Source organism: Athene noctua, chromosome 4 (assembly GCF_965140245.1).
Source record: "Athene noctua chromosome 4, bAthNoc1.hap1.1, whole genome shotgun sequence".
In the NCBI taxonomy this organism is placed as follows: domain Eukaryota; kingdom Metazoa; phylum Chordata; class Aves; order Strigiformes; family Strigidae; genus Athene; species Athene noctua.
Window position 1 is genome coordinate 71,449,347 of NC_134040.1, and position 20,934 is coordinate 71,470,280.

Consider the following 20,934-nt stretch of genomic DNA (forward strand, 5'->3'; position numbering starts at 1 on the left):
AGAGGCTACTTAAGCAAACATTAAAACACAACTCAAGTACTTAATGCTCAACGTCAGCGACGTTTGCGATTGTATGACTAAAGACAGGAGGGCACCCGGTCTGAGCGGCACCGCCGCTGCTTTTCCGCGGGACCGGATCGAATAAAAGCGGACGAGATCCAGCGGGCCACGGGGAGCGGCGCGCCGGTGCTGCAGCCCCTTCAGCGGCAGCGGCCCTCTCCTCCGCTCCGAGGCGCTTCGCTCCGGCCCCTGCGGGAGCTGGAGTCAGGCCGGCTCCGGCCGCCCCTCCATGGCCGTGTGGCTGGGGGCGCATCTTCTCAAGGAGGAGACCTGTGACCATTTTTTTGTTTGTTTGTTTGTTTGTTTTGTTCTGAAAGCAATGCGTCCTGGCTCCAGGGCCTCGAGCAGGTGCGTGTCCCCACGGGAGTGCCCCCAGCCCTCACCGCGGTGCTGAGGACACCCTGACCTGGGCGCTCCGTGGGCCGTGTCCCTGCGCAGGGCAGCTCGGGGGGGTGGTGGGGTGTCTCCGGCCCCGCCCTGAGCCACCGTCCTCCTGGGAGGGGGAGGGCGCGCACCGGGTGTCCTGGGACCGAGGGGCACCGGACCCCGGCTCACGCCCCTCGAAGGCCACGCCGCTTCCAGCAAAGGGCAGCGGCGCCATCCTCCTCTTCCTAAAGCCCCGGGACGGGGCAGCCTGCCCGCCGCGGGGACCGGGGCAGCCGGCACCGCCTGCAGGGCGGCCGCGCCTCGCAGGGGCCGGGCGCCCCCCGCCACCGCCGCCGCGCCTGCGCGCAGCGTCCCGTCGCCGCCGCCGCCCTCCGGCGGGCGGGAACCCGGAAGTGGGCAGCGCCGGCGGCTCCCGGCGGGTAGCGGGGGCTCCGCCGGGCGGGCGCAGCCGGCACCCCGCGGCGGGGGCAGCGGCGGCTGGCATGGTGCTGGCGGCAGCGCGCCGCGCCCGCGTTGCACGGAGGAAGCCTGAGCGGAACCGCGATGGAGATGCTGCTGCCGCCCGTGTGAGTGCGGCGGCGGCGGGGTGGGCGGGGAGGCTGCCGGGCTCCCGGAGCCCACCGGGACGGCGGAGCGGTGCGGAGCGCTGTGTGATGCTGGGGGGGCGCGGGGCCGGGCCTGCCCGCGTAGCAGCGAGCTGAGATGCTGCGGCGCTCCGCAGCGCGCCCGCCCCGGCCCCCTCGGCACCGGGAGCGAGCGGTGTCCGCGGGCGGGGGGGGGACCCAGGCCCGGCGGCGGCGGCGCGGGGCTGCGCTGGCGGGAAGGCGTCGTGTCGGCAACCCGCTGGCGGAGCCGGTGTCTGGTGCCCGCCGGGCTGGGGCTCCCGGGGCCAGCGCGGCCGCCCGGTGCTTTGGAGCGCCCCGTCGCGCCTCTGCCGCCCGCTGCGGTGCCCGCGTCGGCGGGGCGCCGGGTGCTGGGGCGGGCGTGGGGCTGGGCCGCGGGGGAGCGGGCGCCGGGCGCCCCGCGGGTGGGCGGGCAGGGCTGCCGGCACCCCCGCCCCGCCGCCTTCCCGCTTGCGGGGACAGGCTGCTTTTTTTTCTCCCCTCCTCCCCCTCACTCCTTCTGCTTCCTCCATATGTGGTCCCAAATTACTCCCAGTTTGACTCAGCAGTCATGCTCATCACACTCCCGGTTCTCTGGTTATTTAGTTAAGCGTCTTTTCCAGTAGCAGCGCGCTATGGCAAGCCACGTATTTCCAGCTGCGCTTCAGTTGGGTTCATCCAGTCTTTCACATGCTCCAGGTCAGCGTAGCTTCATCCCGCGCCTTCAGGAGGTAGTTTTCAGGTACGCTGTGGGTGAGGCTCTTGAGAACAAACCCAAAGGAACCAGTTGCAGACAGCTTTGACCCAACTGGTGAAATGATAAGGGAGATTCCAGTAACTTCAAGCAGACTAGCAGTTCTCAAAACAGAAGGCATATAACCGGCAGTTTTATAGGCTTCATTACCTTAAAACAAAGTCATCCTTTGTGACAAACTAATGAAACTTCAGCAAATGAATTTATGCTTCATAGGAATTCCTCCATCTGTCCAGGTTGCTTGGCATCTCTATACGGGTAACTCTGACCACTTTTTATTCTTGCATATCTGTTTGTGATGTGTATATAGTCTGTATGCATATGCAGATATGTACACATCAGTATCGGTTGCATTGCTTTGGGATGTAAAAAGAAAAGGGCCATAGCAGAAGTGTTCTTATCTTGGACTTGATAGGTCAGTGGTATAATTGAAAGCTGTGTCTCTTCTTCACAGTTAGTCCTTGGTGTTTTGATTGCTTCCTGAAGTCACTGATTTATGTGTATAATTTTTTTTAAGCTGGTAACTACATATGTCACATAATCTAGAGGAGTAATATTCAGTCTAAAAGAGTTTGCTAAGTAGAATTTCTTTTTTTCTACCTTCATACAGCAGCATGTGTAAGTGCTTTATAACATGTAACTTGATTTTTTTTTTTCTGATTGATGCAAAATTGCTGTCTGTTACTTGGCCTCTTTCAGTAATGAGCTGTATCATATTCAAAATTGAGCATGAAACTTTTAATTCATAGCAGTTTCATGGCACAATATGGTAAGTCGGTAGTGGTTTGAGTTCTGTAGATGGACCCTACTTTGTTAGCTACTGTTTTACAGAGACTTTTTCTGTTCCTTTGTTTCTTGATGCAGTTTTATGCTGTTTAGCTCCAAAATTTTGTAGCTAGTCTTGGAATTATGAGAAGTGGAGCCAACTGCTTTGCCTTATGTGTTGTTTTAGTGCAGCAGAATATAGAGTTCTAGGTTAAAAATCTTAAATTACATTGCTTTTTTCTTTTAAGCTTCTTTAGACATGCCCAAGTAAAAAGTTTCAGGTATGGTAGAAGAGAGGCTGGAATTACGGGAGTCAGTGCACATGTTCAATTTGACTGTTCTTAGCTAAAGCAAGTAAGATTGAGTTTTCACTTGAAATCAGATCTCTGATGTACTAGGATCAGTTGCCCCCCTGAGTGACTTCAGTGACTTTGCTTATTTCCAGCTCAGAGGTTCGGGAATAGGGTTACAATAGTGTATGTGAAAACATCACTGATGCGAAGCATTTTGTAAGTACTGAAACAATGTAATTTGCCTTGTAAGAATAATGCTGTGATTGTAAACACAAAACTCATTGGCTTGGCTTGGCATGAAAAACACACTTGCTGTTTGGACAGCCCTAATGACCAAGGGGTGTACATAATCATTTTTCTGCACAAGTTAGTGTCTGTAGAATTTGGGTATTTCTTATAGAAAGAGATAATTGTAGATGAATGATTTTTCACACTAAGTTGTTCTCTTGCTATTTGGGTGGGTTTTGGAGAGTAAGAAAAATTAAGAGGTTGATCACTTTTGCTTTTCAAAACACTGAGTGGATCTGCAAAACTACCTAGTTTTTCTCATACTCCTACGTCTCATGCTGCTGCTGGGGAAAGCCTGGACAATTACAGTAGTCATCATGTGGTCTTCCTATCAGAGATGAACTGGAAGCTGCACGAACCAAGAAGGGATGTCCTGCTGAAAGGGCAGAGAGTGGCTCTTGTCTTGCAGGTGGTGAAGACATTGACAGACCAGGGTGATGGATGCTGAGTTCTGCCATCGATCTTTACAGGCACCGGGCTAGAAGTTTCGAAACCTCTACTTCTCCCGTCACTTCAGGACTTACTGGAAATATTCTAGGGCATCATCTTCATGTTTTCCTTACTGGAGATTATTGTTAGCCCTGAGTGCCTCTGTCAACCTCACTGGTGTTGGTCACTAACAATGCTTCCTTGGGAATTCCACCTACTCCTCCACACTGTTAGTAATGGGGAAACCAAAATTGCTTGGAGTAAAAAATAAGTTGAAGTGCAAATCTTTTCTTCCTTCCCAAGCTGGAGGTGGAGAAAATAAGAGTGACAGAACTGGAGATTAGACAGAAACCTTAACTCTCTTCCTTTTTTTTTTTCTCTTGCTTTCCAGATGTACCAAACTTTGCCATCAGAAGCCCTTGGATCTGAAAGATGATAACACCGAAATTCACTGTCCTGTTACAGTAAATCCATGGCACATGAAGAAAGCTTTTAAAGTTATGAATGAATTAAGAAGGTATTACTTCACTGTATACATCTGCCTGGAATTCATAATATGTTTTCACTTTCACTTGCATTTATTAAGTTGTTAATAATAGTTTGTTTATTAAGAACATGCAATTCCAGAAGTGTAGCTGATGATAAGAATTAAATATCCAGTGAAGTGATAGCTGAATGTTAGTTATGTGATGATAGCTGCAATGTGTGCAGTATGTTTTTGCCCCTCATAAGTTAATCAAAAGTAGGTTTATGAGACTTGAAAAACACTTAGGGGTTGTATATAAGGAGCTACAGTTACTGATCCTGCCTTTTATAGAGTTGATCCTGGATGAATGAAAAGTAACTCTAGTTGAGCCTAAGGCTCTTTGTATGCCTGTTGTTCTTTTTTTTTTTTTTTTTTTTTTTTTTTTTTTTTTTGTGGTAGGCTGCAAACTGGAAAGATGTTAAAATTTTCTTGTCTGGAGGCTTAGGTCACAGTCTAACAAATGTAAACCAATTGACAGTATGCTTTCATTACTTAGTTATATTCCTCTTGTCCCCAGGGAGAAATTGATGAATTCCCAAATCAAATATTCAAAGTAACTTTTCTCCGTAAAGTTTTGTAAAACTTTGAATGATACTACCATCAGTTTCAGCAAAACTGAGAGACTGGTGCTGATGCCTTTCTTAGCACCCATAGTGATTTATTTTCTACATACGAGTAGGTGAGATGGTGTTGAAAACTGTGACAGCTGGTAATTAGAGCTCACAACTGAGCTCTGGTAATTAGGACTCGCAACTATCACTGACAGTAATTCAGCTTTATAACTAACAGCAACAATGGAGAAATTAAATAAATAAACCACTTCTGTAGCATAGACAATACCCAAGGGTGTGAAAATCCTGTAGTCCTTTTTTATTTCCCATATAAGATGAAAAACTAGAGAGGCTTTACCTGAAAAAAAGATAGCAACTGATACCTATTAAAATATGCCTCTACCTTTGTTCTTTGCTATTCCATATGGGTAAGTCTTTATACTGTGGTAGATACTGTGATCAGATCAATGTATTTATCCGGTTGTGACAGTTTGTACTGTACTGGGAGACTGGAGAAAATCATATGCTGACTATAAATGACTTAGAACCAGCTCTAAGTCTTCCATAGTCTGAAGACAATGGGATAAGAGCAGAGACTATTTTTCTAGTATGTTAACAGCGTAGTTATCTTATCCTGGAAGGACTGATACTTGTTGCTTCACCTTACTTACGTCCTTGGCTTTTTCAAGGATCCCAGTAACCAGATTCTGTGTCGCATGGGGTGTAATAGAGCCTAGCTAGAGCCAGTAGCCATGACTTCTGAAGGATGAGCAAGAGTTTAGATGAAGAAACAGTTTCCCACAATGAATCTTACAGCAGTTTCAGAAGTCAGAAACGTTAACCTGCATTTTCTTGTGTTGTGAATAAAAGATATGTGGTCTTCCAGAGTGCATTGTTGATGGCTGAGGATTATTTTCAGAACATACTTTAGTTTCCATGGTTACTTAAATTTGAATTGCTGTAGAAGCAATTTCTTACATGTATAAATAGTTAAAGTTGGAACAGGAGCAGTTCCATGCAAACCTTAACTGTATTTCTTACTAAATAAGGTAGTTGATGCAGCAATGTTTACTGTTTTAAGCTGGGTACAGCTTATAAAATGGTAAATGCTAATTAGATGAGATTATAAACATTAATATTTGCATTTATTTGTTGGAAATGATAAACCGAAATATTTAAAAAATGTTTCAGACTTCATTACTCTAAATGAAGACCTAACATTAATCAAGTAAATGATATTTTTGATTTTATTTGACTACATTTTTAAGGTGGTTTCTGTTTGAGTTCTTTTCATTAGTAGCACAAGCAGGTAGGTATTTGCCAGAGGCAAATATACTCTCTAGAAAGTGGATAACTACTGAAGAAATCATCTGCTTAAGCATCTAAAATACATTTATTTTGGAGTGCTCAAGTGTGAGTTTATAGTTCATTTTTGGCTGCTGTCAAGTTGCCTGGTTCTATTAGCTCATAAGAGGGTTTTTGTGTGCCTTGTAATTTTGAAAAATTTGAGTAATTTTGTCCTTGGTAGTTTTTGTCATTTCATTACTCACCATCACCTCAACACTGAGTCAGAGAGATCATTAGGATACCTAATTAGTTCTTGACATATGAAGAAATTACCCTCTGATGCCTATCTTTCTTCTTCATTATAATTTGCTTTTATCACAATGGAATTTGTCCTTACCTATATTTGTTAAAATCCTCATTCTTACAAACTAGACTTTAACAAATTCTTTTGAAGGTGTGGGTGATGACCTTTCTCTATATAAACCAATGAAGAATAACCTGCAAGCTGGTGAATGTCACTATTAAATATATACTTTTTTGCCCCCCCAATTTCTCGTTTTCTTATTTCCTTTACCAAGATGGTGTACCCCCCATGGCTCTGTTCATTCAGTCACTGTATACAAGCAAATTAGTACAATAATTTGTACTTCAGAATGCCAGCTTTTCTAAATGTTCTGTCCCCAAAAAATAAAGGTGCTGAGTTGCTGTGGAAGCCACAAGATGCTTGCGGCAGACTACATGAATAAGTTTATAAGCTTGTTTATTTGGTAGTTTATTTAGCTTGTCAGCTTTGTAGTAATGCAGAGCATGTTCATTCACCTAATGCAGTTCCAGACTAGAGATATATCTGGACTACCTCTAAGTTAATATGTCTATATAGGTGTAATGTAACTAATTAGCTGGAGCTTTGCATTGATGTAATTCTGTTGCTTCTGGCTTCATTGTTATCTTTGGTATTTCTGTGCAGCTAAGTATAAAATGTTTTGCTCATGTTGTCAGGGTAAGTGCAGGTGTCTGAAAAAGATGGGTAGCTGATGACCTCTTATGTGCAGCTTTCTGTTTCAGTTTTTGTATAATTAATGTAATGGTTGTTTTCAAGCTCCTCTGAAATGTGTGTTTCATCTGGGTATGGTCATTACCTTACACATCTTTTTTGATAATAGCCATATGGCAGGTTAACTTTAGGAGATTTAGATAATTGCTGTAGGTATTAAGAGCTGAAAGAGGGGAACCCTTCTAATGCCAGGGTTGCAATATGGCCCCAAAGGTTAGTTGTGGCCATCAAAATTTTTGGGGTGTGACCTCTGTGAGGCCATCTTACTCAAAGAAATTGGAGGATTTGCAGAGGTTGAGAGATTGAGGAGTTTTCTTTGGACTGAGGTGAATATATGGGCAGTTTGACTGAGCGTTCTAGCTCTGTCAGAGCAAAATGCAACTGCTCACCCCCAGTCTCTGCTACAACTCTGTGCAGTAGTTGCAAACTATCAGAAAGTCATCACTTGAACTACTGCAATTTGTATTCAGGAAAGGTAAAAAATTATCTTTTGAAAAGTACTGAGAATAGAGATCACTGGATTGATGTATAGCTCTAGCTCTGACCACAAGGAATGTGTTCTGTTAAATTGTACTTTCCCCTCTTCCCTTTGTTGCCCTGGTTCTGAGTTTCATGGATTGTATGTTACTTCTGCAGGGACAGAAGAAGGAAATAAAAGGCAACTGTGGCTGTTTAGATACTGGGAAATTGCAGCCTTTTGGTGCTGTGGTGTGTTTGTTAGTTTTTTTTTTTGTTGTTTTTTTCCCCCCCCTCCTCTTTCCATCTAGAAAATTGGATTATAAAGAGTACATAGTGTGGTGGGTTTGGCTGGAAGAGGTATATCCAATAGCTGTAAACAGCATTGGAAACACCTGTAATAGGAATGATTATAAATGAGATGTTATTTTATTGCCACAGAAGATGGAGGAAATACATATTACAGTCACAAAGGACAGGAATGCAAATGGATGTAATGAAGATAAAATCATCAGGCAAGATATGAAGTTAACCATAATAAATTCTAAACTGGTCAGAGTGGAAAAAATAGTTGCTATTGTGTGCATGGGCTGTGTATGAAAAATGCTTGAAAATATAGAGATGGTCAAGTAGTGATTTTGAACAATTAAGTAAGCATGAGTTTCCAGTGTACTGTGACACAGGCATCACAACTGAAGTCTGGATTCTTTGTTATCTGTAAAGTCTTTTTGTTACCTCAATTTTTTTAGTATTTGTGTATATCAAATACTTTTTTTTCTGTCACAGTTATTCAAAGAGGCTCAGACATGTGGTGAGAAGGTTTATAAACTGGGCTGATACAAATTTTGGTTATTCAATGCAGAAAACTTCTGTGCAAGAAGTCACAATCTAGTTGTTTGATTTTTAGACAGTTCTGTGTACCCAAGCACCATCTGTAATCTGACTAATAGCCATGTGGTTGTGTAATGCATTTAAAAACAATGCTTTGTCTGCTGGACTCTCTTGAGGGCATGGGAAAAGAAATTGTGTGTGATATTATATGCTTTTCTGTTGTAGTTCACTTACGTGAAATTGCCTTCTCTGATATTTCTAAATAGTCAAAACTTGCTGTGTGATGTGACGATAGTAGCTGAAGACATGGAAATTGCAGCGCATAGAGTTGTGCTAGCCGCCTGCAGCCCCTACTTCCATGCCATGTTTACAGGTACCAAATGTTTCAATACTTAATATGTTCTAGTCCAGTTGTATGAATAAATTACTCCTGCTTTTTAGGATCTTGTTTAATTTTTAGATAAACCAATAGGAACATTTGGGTTTCTTAATGAATTATTTTTGCAGGATACAGCAAGGATACACTGACAACTTATTCTTCATTAGTATGATGAATGTTTTAAAAAAGTCTCATTCATTTAAACAAATTTGTGTTAACTAAGCCAGGAATGGTAAAGTTGTTATACTCTTTAAGGCTCTAGTAATTTCACTTGTCCAAAAGAAGGTTAAAATGACTTTCATGTGAATTTTGTAGTAAATTATGTCCTTAACAATTACTGCTGCTATGTTCTTCAGACCCTGAGTACTCTAGGCTTTTAGTAGATACGAAAGCTGTCTGTGGCTTTCGCAGCCTATAGCTGGAGTGTATGTTTCGATATTTTTAGGGTTATTCTCTGTGGCATGTGTACTCTGCATCATTGCCACAACTTTTCTGTGCAGGCTTGATTCTGCCTATGCTCCCTCTGTGCTGGCCAAGTTACGGCTTTGTTGCTACAACAGGAATGCTGAGGGCTTGCAAGGCTAAGATAGGTTCAGGTTCACAGGAGCCTCCAGCTGAATTCCTGTGCTGAGGTTTAATTCCATAATGATTATAAATCACATCTGAACATCATGTGGAATTCGGTGTCAAAGTGAGAATGCTACTAAATGTATGTTAAAATTAACTTCTGAAGTTTTGTCTTTCTCAAATCTCGTGCCAGTTCAATAGTTAATGTTGACTGTCTGAAATTAAAAGAATTCTTTGCAACATAGTGTGACTACCAGCTCAGGTGGAGGCAGAAATGTGACTCTTGATCTGCCAGTATACAAGCAAATTGGAGTTTTAATACTTTAATTGTACGCAACTGGAAGATTGATGAAGTTTGAAGTACTGTTGTGTCCTGGGGAAGCAGCTGAATATTCTTGACTTTATATGCAAATATTTTGACATGACCAAAGCTAGAAATGGAGTCACTACTAGCAGCAACAATACTTTAAAGTTGTGTGTAAAATTAAATATCTAATCCTCTAGTATTTCTTCGAGTTTGCATTTGTGGTTGAGACAAACATTCCAGGTGACTGATAGATTCTTTCTTAATTTTTACTGCTGACCTTAATGTTAGAATGAAAACAGCTGCTTCTACAGTTCTTTTCATCACCTTAGTAACAGAAACACAAGCCTCTTACATTAATTCTGTATTAAAGATTAACTGTTGTTGACTGTCACACTGAAAATATTCATTATTCAGAGTATCGTTTTATATTATGCTTTTTGTGTCCAAGACATTTCTGCTTGCCTTGACTACTCTTTCTTTCTGTGGAGAAGTTTATTACCCATTAGGAGTGCCAGTGCAGCAGTGTCTGTGGACACTCTCCAGATGAAATCACTGAAATCTTGGTTCTTTCCCTGCTTCAGTCCCTTTAAAAATTTTTTTGCTTATTTTATGTTTTCAAATGTAGGTGGTCTTTGACCCCCAGTGGTATGGGAGGTGGGAAGGCTCACCTGAGTAATGGGTGGGAAGTGTTTAACCTGTACATCTATGGCAATGTTTGTGTAGTTGGTGAACCAAATTGGTGGGAGTTTAAATAGAATTCAGCTGTGGCTTCAAGAGTTATCAACAGATTTTATATTACTCTCATAGGTTGCTTTCAGCAAGGCCCAGCTGTGGTGTTGGTGCATTTCAGCCATTCCCCAGAGAAAAAAATCCTGAAGTTCATCATAATTGTTACCTCCATGAACCCTGCAATTTACACTTCTCAGGTGGATTTGTATTCTCATCCAGTAATCTGCAAGTTCAAACAAGCAAGTTTGATCCCTTAACCAGCTACAACCAAATGGAAAAGTATCTTCCTCCATCCAGAGTAAAACAGTGACTGAAAAGACAGTAAAACCAAATTGCACATTTATGCTTCAGGGTTAGTTCTTGACTAGAAATTAGAAGCTTATATTTAGATACGTGTTTGTAGGTTACTTCCATCTTTCTCGGAGTCATTAGTTACTGACTGCTATGCAGGCCGGGATATGGCATTAACTGAGATCAAACCCTCTGCCTGGGGTTTTTTTCCTGTTTGCACTTGTAATGATAGAAGTAGATGTATTAAATATCCATAAAGAAAAAGTTACTGCCTTTTGAAGGTACAAAATTTAGTAAGTTAGTAACAATTGTCCCATAAATGGCAGGGGGTGGGGGGAAGGATGAAACATCTGGGACTCTGTTACTAGGGATAATCCTTCTTTATACAATGAAACTCTTTAGAAATGTGTACAGTGATCTGAATTAAATACACTGAAATGTTTAGAAGAAAGGATTATAAAACAACTGTTAAAGGGACACTTCACTGGCTGTAGGACCTGGCTTGGGACACTTCACTGGCTGTAGGACCTGGCTTGGGACAAGGGTGGCCTGAGTTTAATTTTATCTTCTGTCATGCCAGTTATCCTTAGAGAATTACCTGCTCTCTTTGCTTCCATTCTCCATTAGTAAAATTCTGCTTTAAAAAAATAAAGAAAAAGAAAAGCCTTCCTTACATTACTTTGTGAGGAACCATAAGCTTTCTAGATAGCTTTTTTGTAAGTTCAACTCAATTAGTACTCTGCTTGGGAGGTTGGATCAGCTCAGCGCTTTCCTTTCTGTTCTCAATATGCTTTCCTGTCACTAACAAATCTGAGGAGATACAGTAGTGCAGCTTCACGGTCATAAATTGAATTCTTCCACAGGTTAAAGTCTGAACTGAGACTGCCTAGTGAGGGAATCTATGGTTTCCTGCATGTGATCTGTCAAACAAGTCTGGATCACGAGAGGACTGATCTAGAATCATAGTAAGACTACATGTCTGTTTAGCATGAAAGGTAGAAGCAAGTCTTTGGTCTTGGGGGGGTTTTTTTTGGTGTATATTCTGGGCTCTGTTGTTAAACAGAGAAAGTGCCTATCCATGGCTCTAGAAGCCTTGACACAAAATCTGAAAACAAACCTAATGTGCTGGCAGAATATGAAACTCTGCTCTCCCACACACACAATTTTCCCAAAGGACCACCTCCACAGCAGCTTGCATAATAAATAACTTGAAGTATACATGCTCTGAAGATCAATAGGTTTAATCTGTGTCACACTAGCAGTAGAAACTTGGAATACCGGACCCTACAGAGAACACACTGCAACCACCCTTTAGAGGTGTAGGGAAGTGTTTCAGAAGAGCTGGTAAAAAGAGAAAGTTCTGTGGGGGCTGGATTTTGCTGGTTTCTGATGTGGTTCTTCATCAGTGCTTTCTAGAATGCTAGCAACCTGTGCTGCCATTAAGTAGTAGCATGTTGCTGTAGATGGTCTTCTGCACTCCCTATCACTCAAAGGGTTGATTTAAAATGCCATTCCTCACCCTTCAGCTCAAAAAAAGGCATGAATAATAGTAACAAATTTCCCAGTGATGATCCCTTTGCCAAAAGCACTGAGTAAAATGCACTTGTCTGGCAACAACCCTAGAGACCACCGGATAACAAACAATGAAAATGTGTATGTACTTCATAAGGAAATACCATCTATGGTCAGCATCATCTTGTTCAATGCCCTATCCTGTCATCTTCTGCTGTATACATTAAATTTGTTACCTCATCAATACCCTTATCTCTAGATGCCTAGGGGAAAGAAATAAGGATACATTCCATATAAAAGAATAAAAAAGTGATGTATCCAGAGATTGGGATATAGTCTTCCAAAGTCAAAGTTTATATATCTACCAACATTGTAGTTCATGTTTTGTTTCCCAGTGCAAGTCAATGCAAAAAGAGTTAAAAGTCTGAGATGACTAGATGTGTGGTTGGTAGTTATGGAGAAGGTTATAATCATTACTTCAAAATGTATCTTTGGACAATTATTTCAGGTATAAACAAAATGATACATTTTGAGAAACATATTTTAGAAGGGGAAAGCTATTTTGCAGGCCTTCCTGTGAAGATCAGCTGTGGCATATGGCCAGTATGACAGCCTCCACAAAATGAGATCCAACATTTTCCCTTGCTTACCATTTTATCTTAGCTTGAGTTTTAACTGTTAAATCAGATCTGTAACAGAGGTGAAATTGCTAAGTAGACAAGCAAAGAAATATGTATGTTAATTATTCTGTGGGGATATAATTTTTCTTATTTAAATAAAATTACTACAGGCTGCATTTGGTATGCTTCTTTAAGAAGTTAATAAAGCTAGAGTATATTAATAGCTTGCTTTGCCAGCAAAATGTTTCTGTATGCATTTGAAGAGTCTTATTTGGGTCTGATAACTATTTTCCTGATACTGTACACTGAAGAAAATAGGTTACCTGCAGTAAAAGTATTAACCCAGGTAGCATTTGCATGATGGTAACAGCAAAGTCTGCGTTTTTCATTGGAGGAAGGAAGGAAGGAAATTGAGTTGTGATAGTAAAACAACTTTAATAATAACTAATCATACATGAAGTTCTGCTGTTAAACTTCTACGTTTGTGCTGTATTTCTGTCTTATTTTACTTGACTAAAACTGTATTTGTAGGTGAGATGAGTGAAAGCCGAGCAAAGAGAGTTCGAATAAAGGAAGTTGATGGCTGGACTCTAAGGATGCTTATTGATTATATTTACACTGCTGAAATTCAAGTTACAGAAGAAAATGTGCAGGTAAGAGTGAGAATATTTTTGCAGCAAAAGAGATCTAATGTGCAAAATACACATTTTGTCAGTGTGGTTCAACTCCAACATGGAAAATCTCATCTGCAAACTGGAATTTTTTCAGACCTCGTGCTTACAAAGCAAGTAGCCATGCTGTTTAAATTCTGGGTCAAATTCAAAGACTAGTGGAGTAAATTAAGAGTCAGTTAACTTTAATGGGCTTTGCAACCAAATCTTATGTAATACAATGAAATAGATGGTCTGCTCTGACTAAAATTAATGCTGTCAGCCACCTCTGTACCACCCCCTCTCTGATACTTTAGTGTAATTTACATAAACAAAGTGGATTTGCTCCTAAATGTGAAAACATGTTCTCCAATTAAGCTGTTCTGTTTGTTTTAATATATTTTTTCCCCCTGCTAATCTGCAGAATAAAACACTTTCTTCTTCTCAGTCTCCGTACCTTGCCCGTGGCCAGTTGTGCAGAAATTTTTAGCTACTGCTCTTTTACTTTTCCTCAAATCAACCAATATCTGGCATGAAGGTTTTGCCCATCCCACATATCTAATCAGTTTTTCTAATCAGCTGTACCTTAAGCTGAAGCTTCAACAAGTTTAGAAAACATAGTTTCCTGCCCTTAATATTTTCTAACCACAAATCCTGAAGATGGACAGAGTAGATATTCCTTTCACTACCTTTTGAGATTTGGCACAGATGTTTAGTAAGTTTAAAACTAGTTGCATAACAGGTGATATATTTAATTTTTATGTTTTTCTTCTTGCTGCTATGCCCTTGTTTCTGCTATTGCCCAGTGCCAGATTACTAGGAGTTATTTCACTGCTTTTGCAGGGGACAAAGCAGTGTTGCTGTTATTTGGCATTGAAAATTTCTGTTGTAATTGTATATTCTGAAATCATTGCTTTTATCAGGCATTAGGCTGAAATTAATAGCTTTTTATTGGCTGCTAAATTCAATGGAGTCACTGCTAGTTTTAGCTATGTTTGACTGAAGGCCTAGAAATGAGAAATATTACCAACTTGAAACAAAATATCCAACTACTAAACCTTCCATAGCTTAGGTCATACCATAAATCTTTTAATTTTGCAAGATTAATTTCTTATCACCAACTTCTTAAGGAATTGTTTATTTCTGATCTGATGATGGGTGTATGTAATAAAAAAGCTGACTGAAATTGTTTTATCTTGCCACTCTGGTTGCACAAATCTCTATATCGCTGTGGAAGACTCGGGACAAAATTCAGAGGTGTCAAGATTCCCTAATAGACTTCTTTTTGCTTGGTCATACTGGTTTTTCATCCTTAAAGTAGAATATTCTGTCTTGCTGACACACCTTAATGACCTTAATCTTGTATTTTTGGTCCATAATATCAGACTGCACTTAATAGGCAGCCTCCTGTGTTTTGGCTGTAGGTGCTGCCTGGGAGGATGCATTTTAGCCCATTGTTGGCAATGCTGCCTCTTCTGTGTTTATTGGGGAGGAAAAGTCAGTGTTATGTTTCTTTCTCACGTAGGAATCACTAAAGGCCAGAAATCTCCAGGTTTAAAGCTCCTGAGTCTGATAGGGCTTTCATTTTCACAGCTCCAGATTATCTGTCTGAAGATATGTCTGATGATGTTGGGATGGTAATATAAATAATGTGGCCTGGTGAGTGATATTACAAGTTTGTGGTTACTTGAGTACTGAGAAGACAGTCAAGCTTTTAAGTGGATTTTGATTTATTGCCATATAGTCCCACTTTAATGTTGATACTGAATATACTTGTAATATGGCTGGTAATGAATGTAAAGCTATTCTTATTTTGTCACTTTCATCCTTTTTGCATTTATTAGATATGTAGTGTTTATTTGCATTAGGGCTAAACCAAACACTATGGATAAAAATGAATACACTGATGCAAGTTCTTTTCCTTAAGTTTGAAAGCCAAGGTGGGAACATTGTTACTGTGAATTTCTGAAAACTTAAAACCTAGCACAGACTGTCAGGCCTTAGTTAAAACTATTCTCTCCCTAAATGTGTTGCATGCTCTTGAGATTAATTCTGGCTCTCAATTTCCTGTCTGTATGACAGGAAAAAGTATTGCTCAGAGGTATTGTCGAATTTCAGTAGTGGTTAAGAATTTATCTTGTAGGAGTGCAGAACCATGAAAACCTAAGATGCTCTGTAGTATTGTCTCTCAGCTTGTTTATGTTTATGCAAATATGCTAAACTGGAACTTCAGTTTCTAGGTAGCTGGTTATGAATCTTACTCTGATACCCTTCATGAGATTTCAAGTACATTATTCTGTCTCTTCAGGTTATATATACATCATAAGAATAGGTACTGAACTAATTTCTAATATGTGATACTATGTTTGAAAAGGGCGTGAGCACTTCATGTTTAAGTAGTGTAGAATTACTAAGTACTTTTTGGTATTAAAATAGCTATATTATATATTTATGAAAACTAAATATAAATGAATACTTAATGGATAGCCAAGCTCCCTGGTCTTTCTTAAGGGGCAGGTTAACTATGAGCTGCTTCCATTAGTATCTTACTTGATCTCGATGTGGACAGGAGACTGTTTCTTTACTGTGCTTTTGCAACTTCTGAGTAAGAACCATTCATTTCTACTCCACACTGTTATGTTCTCACTTGTATGTTTTTAGGTGGGGGGGGACATAGAAAAGTCAGTGTAATCAATGATTGAGGAGAAAAAACCATTCATTTAGTGCATAAGCTATCAACATGGGAGGCCCTCAGCACTGGCTGTTATCACTACATTAGTAAAATACAAAAGAACGTTTGTTATTTTTTTCAGTTCTTGGTTCAATAGGTTCCTGCCAGCCCCCAACAGTAAGATAGCTGGTATGCGAATGTGTACATTCATGGTTTTCTTCTAGTATTTGTCCTTCATTTAGAATGAGTTATTTTATCATTCATCTCTAATGGCATCCACTTCACATAGTGCTATACCAGTGGTTCTACTATATTTATCTATTATGTCAAGTTTTCCTGTGTTCTCATCTCACTGCTCCTTTTTTTTTTCCCCAGAAATGAAATTAACTGTCAGACTTAATGCAATATCACATTTTTCATGTTTTAAGAAGGGAACATCAAAGTTAATGTTTTCAGAAGGCAAATCAACTTTCTTGCACATCAAATTTTTTCAATTTCCATATAGGTATTAACTACATGCAGTGCACAATGTGGGAGAGTTAGTTACTATAAGAAGCTCATGCGTGAGTAACTCTCCCACACTATGCGAATGCATTTCAGCACGTATTTAGTCAACTGTATACCTAGGGCCTCTGCTGAGCACAAATATATTGGAGAAGACATTCCTGCATTTATTTGTGTGCTGTGGATTTATTAATGGGCTTTAGAGGTCAGCCAGATACTGGGTGAGTGGGGTGTGATTGGAGTAAACATGGTATAAAGTTGGTTGTGTTCTGTTTTGATTCCCTGCTGCAGTTCTCTGTTCCTGTGGTTGTGCTGATGCAACTGTTTGCTGAACTGCTTTATAAACCAGATCACTGAGCTTCTATAAAAAAACCAACAACACAACACTTCTCTTCCCTCCAGCACTTCTTTTTTGAGTTATTCTTAACTTGGATCACTTCAAGGATCTGGTTTATAACATGGACCTGACAGTGGTTGTGTTCACACAATACTTTTGGGTTAGTGTACTGAAACGTGGGAACAGACACCTGTGTTGGCAGTGAACATTTCCCTGCTGCCTGGGGAAAACATTACACATAGCTTCACTTTGGACCTACTGATAAATGCGCTCTCTTGCTTTTGATCAAGCAGTGTGCACAAGAAATAGCAGAATAGGAAAATCACAAATAATGGTATTTTTACAAAGCTGTCCTGGCACATTTTTCCCTTTCAAGAATGTTGGTAGGTGTAACCAACACAAAGTCCAAAATCCTGAAGAAGATCCTTCTTAATATGTATCATTTTTTGTGTTCATTTTCTGAAATTACTGAAGAACAATGTTTGCATAGTAATAAGCATATTATAAACACATGAACACACAATATGAATGCATCTTTCCTTTGTAAATCTTGCTGTTCATGCAGATTGCCATCTAAAGTATAACAGACACTCTTCTATTTGTATGGTATCATGGGGTGTGGGCATAAGAGTTGACAGCACATTTGATTTGAGGTGCTGTCAAAACAAGGTCCAAAAAAAGCAACTCATTTCCGTAAGAAATCCTCAAAAAATAAAGATTTTCATGTTGCCCACTTTCTACTAAAGCAGTCGTTCTACAGTATGGTTGAACTGTTTGAACAACTTTGCAGGGTTGTTGAGTCCTGAAAAGCCCTCTAGCTTGGAAATGAGCAGACACCTCACACCAAAACCCAGAGAAGTCCCACAGCTTATGAAAACAGATGTGTGCTTTTCAGGATGGTCATCTTCAAAATTTTGTGGCATGACCCAAAAACAGTTGGATAGGCAGGACTGAGGGTATGTTAAGGGAGCACAAAGGGAGAAGGAATGAGAGGTTACAGGGAACACCATAAAAGATAATTGCTGCTGAACTCTGTAAGGTGAAAAAGTCAGTGACTGAATGCATCTAGTCTTGCCAGAGCACAGTTAATCTAACAGTGGAAACTTTATAACAATCCTCATGTAGTTTGTTCCAGTTTCTGTAATAGCTTTTATAGTTAAAAAGATAGTATTTGAATTAAATCTTATTGGGTCTCTAGACCAATTTCTGGTACTTCCTCTGCTGTCTTGTAAAGCAACTTGTTGCTGGTTTTGCTGTAACAGTCATATGTATTGAAAGACTATTCTCATTCATATAACTTTTTTTTTCTTTAGACAGAACATTACAGACTTTTCTTTGGAGGCAATGCTTTCTAAATGTTTTACCATTCTTGCTCTTCTAGACATTTCCCATTTCACCTGTATACACATTTTTAACATGCAGTAGCTAAAATTGGACCCAGTAGTCCATTGAGTCCATTGAGGCCTCATTAATGCAGACTGGAGTGAAATTATTATCCTGTGAGTAAAATACAAGGTTTGTTTCTTTGTCATTGAGTAGGCTCTTTTTTCCAGCTTGTCAGACTTTATCCTCGAAAGTAGTATTTTGTGTGTATGAACTGGTGACTACACTAGCAGTCTTTATATGAGTTAGCAATGCTGAGATGTGTAAAGAGCATAAAATATGTTTTTTGAAACTAGTTTGATTTTAGATACTTAGGATGTTTTTCAAGAGTTTCTAAAGCCTAGCAATTATACCTTTGAACACTAAAGAGCATCTCTCTTCCCTTCTTGGATCAAAAGATGCCTCTCACCTTTTAAAGGGGTATGTTCAGTTTTGTTTATGAACATAGGAAATTTTGTGGTTTAAATGGGGTAGACTCTTATATTTTAGAACCAAAGGCTGACTGTCTTTTACAAATGTGTGATTGGGCATCATAAGAGGAGAGAGTTCATTTCAGTACTTGAACAGAGATGTGCATTCTGTGTCCTGGAAGTAAGCCTGCTGCTGTGTATGTGGGTGGAAGAGATAAAAGAAATATTTATTCAGCTGAACTGAACGCTGTGAAGGTTTCACTGAATCTTATCATACAGTAGGTCCTGTTTAAACATAAAATTGTATATATATTTTATATATAACTGCTTTGAGACAAAGTAATGCTGAAATTGCTTCCACAGGAACTTGGCTGTTCTCCTTCAGAGAGCTTATGAAAGAGATGCCTGGAAAAAAACCACTACTCTTGATTTAGGATCCTAAAAAGGGCAGGAAGGGAAGAAGTTTGATCTTGGTATATTTGCAGATGTGCCTCTTCAATCACCTCTTCTTTAAGGACTTTTTAATACTCAGGGGAAGTGAAACAGCATAAGTGAAAGCATATTTTGAAAAGGGGAAGTGCTAGGTAGACTGGATCTAGGCAGTTACAGACTTATTGGTCATGATTAACACCTCATATGTCATCAAGAGACCAACAGATAATTAATATAGGTCCAGTACTTCCTTAGTTGTGCACTCCACTGAAATGCAGGGCTCCTTAAGAAGAGTTTATCCTGATTTAATAGAAATCACTTATTTTCAAATAGACTATTATACACTAGACAGTGCAGTTTGGTGAAGACAGTATGGGTAATGATAGCAATTTTTCTGGCTGGAAGCAGTCACAATCTTCTAGCAGATGTGGGCAACTTAATAGAACCATTACCGCTGTACTACACAGGTTAAATTCAGCATCCCTCAAGTTTGCAAGCTGGTTATTGATAAAGGCCTTTCGTTTACTTTTATTTGCCTCTATTTACTGACCACGATTGCCTGGTTACAGCATTTAAAAATAATTCTGCAGAGAATACTTGTATTTCGCGCTGAAGTCTTCACTATATTATTAATTGAATATAATTTTGGGTTCCTAGGTGTACGTTTTAAGCCAGTGGGTTCCCCTCCCATTTCTTTGTACAGCTATCCTCTTGCATCTCCACAGTACCTGGACAGCCACCTACAAGTTTTTCATCTTGCTTTAGCTTCCAAAGTCTTTCTTGCAATATGTGGCTGCTTGCATGTTTGATGCTGGAGACAGAATATTGGCCCATGTGAGTATCCTTTTGAGCTGGTTTCTTACTAAGCTCTGGATGCTCCTAAAGAAGAATGAAGTTAAATCAGACAATACCAACACTACTGAAGATAAGTGATACTTCTTTCATTTTTTTCCCTTCTGGAGATAATTTTTTTTGAAGGAATGAGTTTAAGTTATGACTCTTACAGTCCCTAAAAAACTGGAGCAATATTGCACTGATTTCAGTGTCGATAGCTGCAGTAGATTTTTTTTTTTAAAAATGAAAATAGCTCTGACTTTACATTAAAATTTATAAATACCATTGACAGCATCTTTAGAGCTGAAATCTGTGAATTTCTATTTCCTGTGATTTAAATTTAACTTGCCAGAAACTCTCAGCAAAGTATCCTGGTGCAGCACATCATTTTTTGGACAGACTGTTAGGGCAGATCTTCATGAAAACTATACAGCTATTTTTCAAGCTGCTTATAGTTTTATTTTTCTGAGCTGATACTGCATTCTGATACCCAAACAATCTCCTGTAAGCTTAACATTTTGGACAGATTTGGCCGATGACAATTGATACATTTCCTCAAAAATGGATTTTCTCTACATAGAATGTTAGGTAACATGAAATATTAAATTGTCATACTACATAATTTTTCAGCATCATTCAAACAAAAATGGTCTTTGTACTGTGTTCTGATGCCTCATATGGGCACAAATGACATTTTGTTTTGATGTTTTGACCTGTTAGGACTTGATAATCACCTTTCATGCCACAGCAACTTGTCATATCTGCCCCTGAGGCAAGTACATGTGTCTCAATTTTTTTTTAGTTGAAGGGTCAAGTTTTAAACCATATACCTGGGCTCTTTTATTACTTCTGTGAGTTTCTGTAGGTAGATGATAATTTGTCAAGATACAACTTTTACAAATGAGGTACAGGTACCTCATTTCTCATCAGGTAAAAGCAGGTTATGCAGTCACAGACTAAATTGTAAGCTGCATTAATTTTTAGATGAAATACAGTTGTAAAAGATGAGTAATTAACACTGTTGT

General features: G+C 39.9%; 1 protein-coding gene across 6 annotated transcripts in view; it reads left to right on the forward strand.

Annotated features, from left to right (window-relative positions):
• Positions 1-845: 845 nt before the first annotated feature.
• The window catches only part of KLHL2 (kelch like family member 2), a 62,739-nt gene continuing 42,650 nt past the window's right edge, over positions 846-20,934 (forward strand). For 4 of the 6 annotated variants that reach the window (XR_012633609.1, XM_074905711.1, XM_074905713.1 and 1 more), the window contains exons 1-4: positions 846-1,013; positions 3,970-4,095; positions 8,550-8,656; positions 13,220-13,341. Coding sequence is in view for 5 of the 6 variants with exons in the window: in XM_074905711.1 (XP_074761812.1) it covers positions 991-1,013; positions 3,970-4,095; positions 8,550-8,656; positions 13,220-13,341 (378 nt within the window). In the remaining variant the exon portion in view is untranslated. Of the gene's footprint in view, positions 1,014-3,969; positions 4,096-8,549; positions 8,657-10,343; positions 10,463-10,592; positions 10,618-13,219; positions 13,342-20,934 lie in introns of those variants that run through there. The other 2 variants (XM_074905716.1, XM_074905715.1) reach the window with 2 other exon arrangements.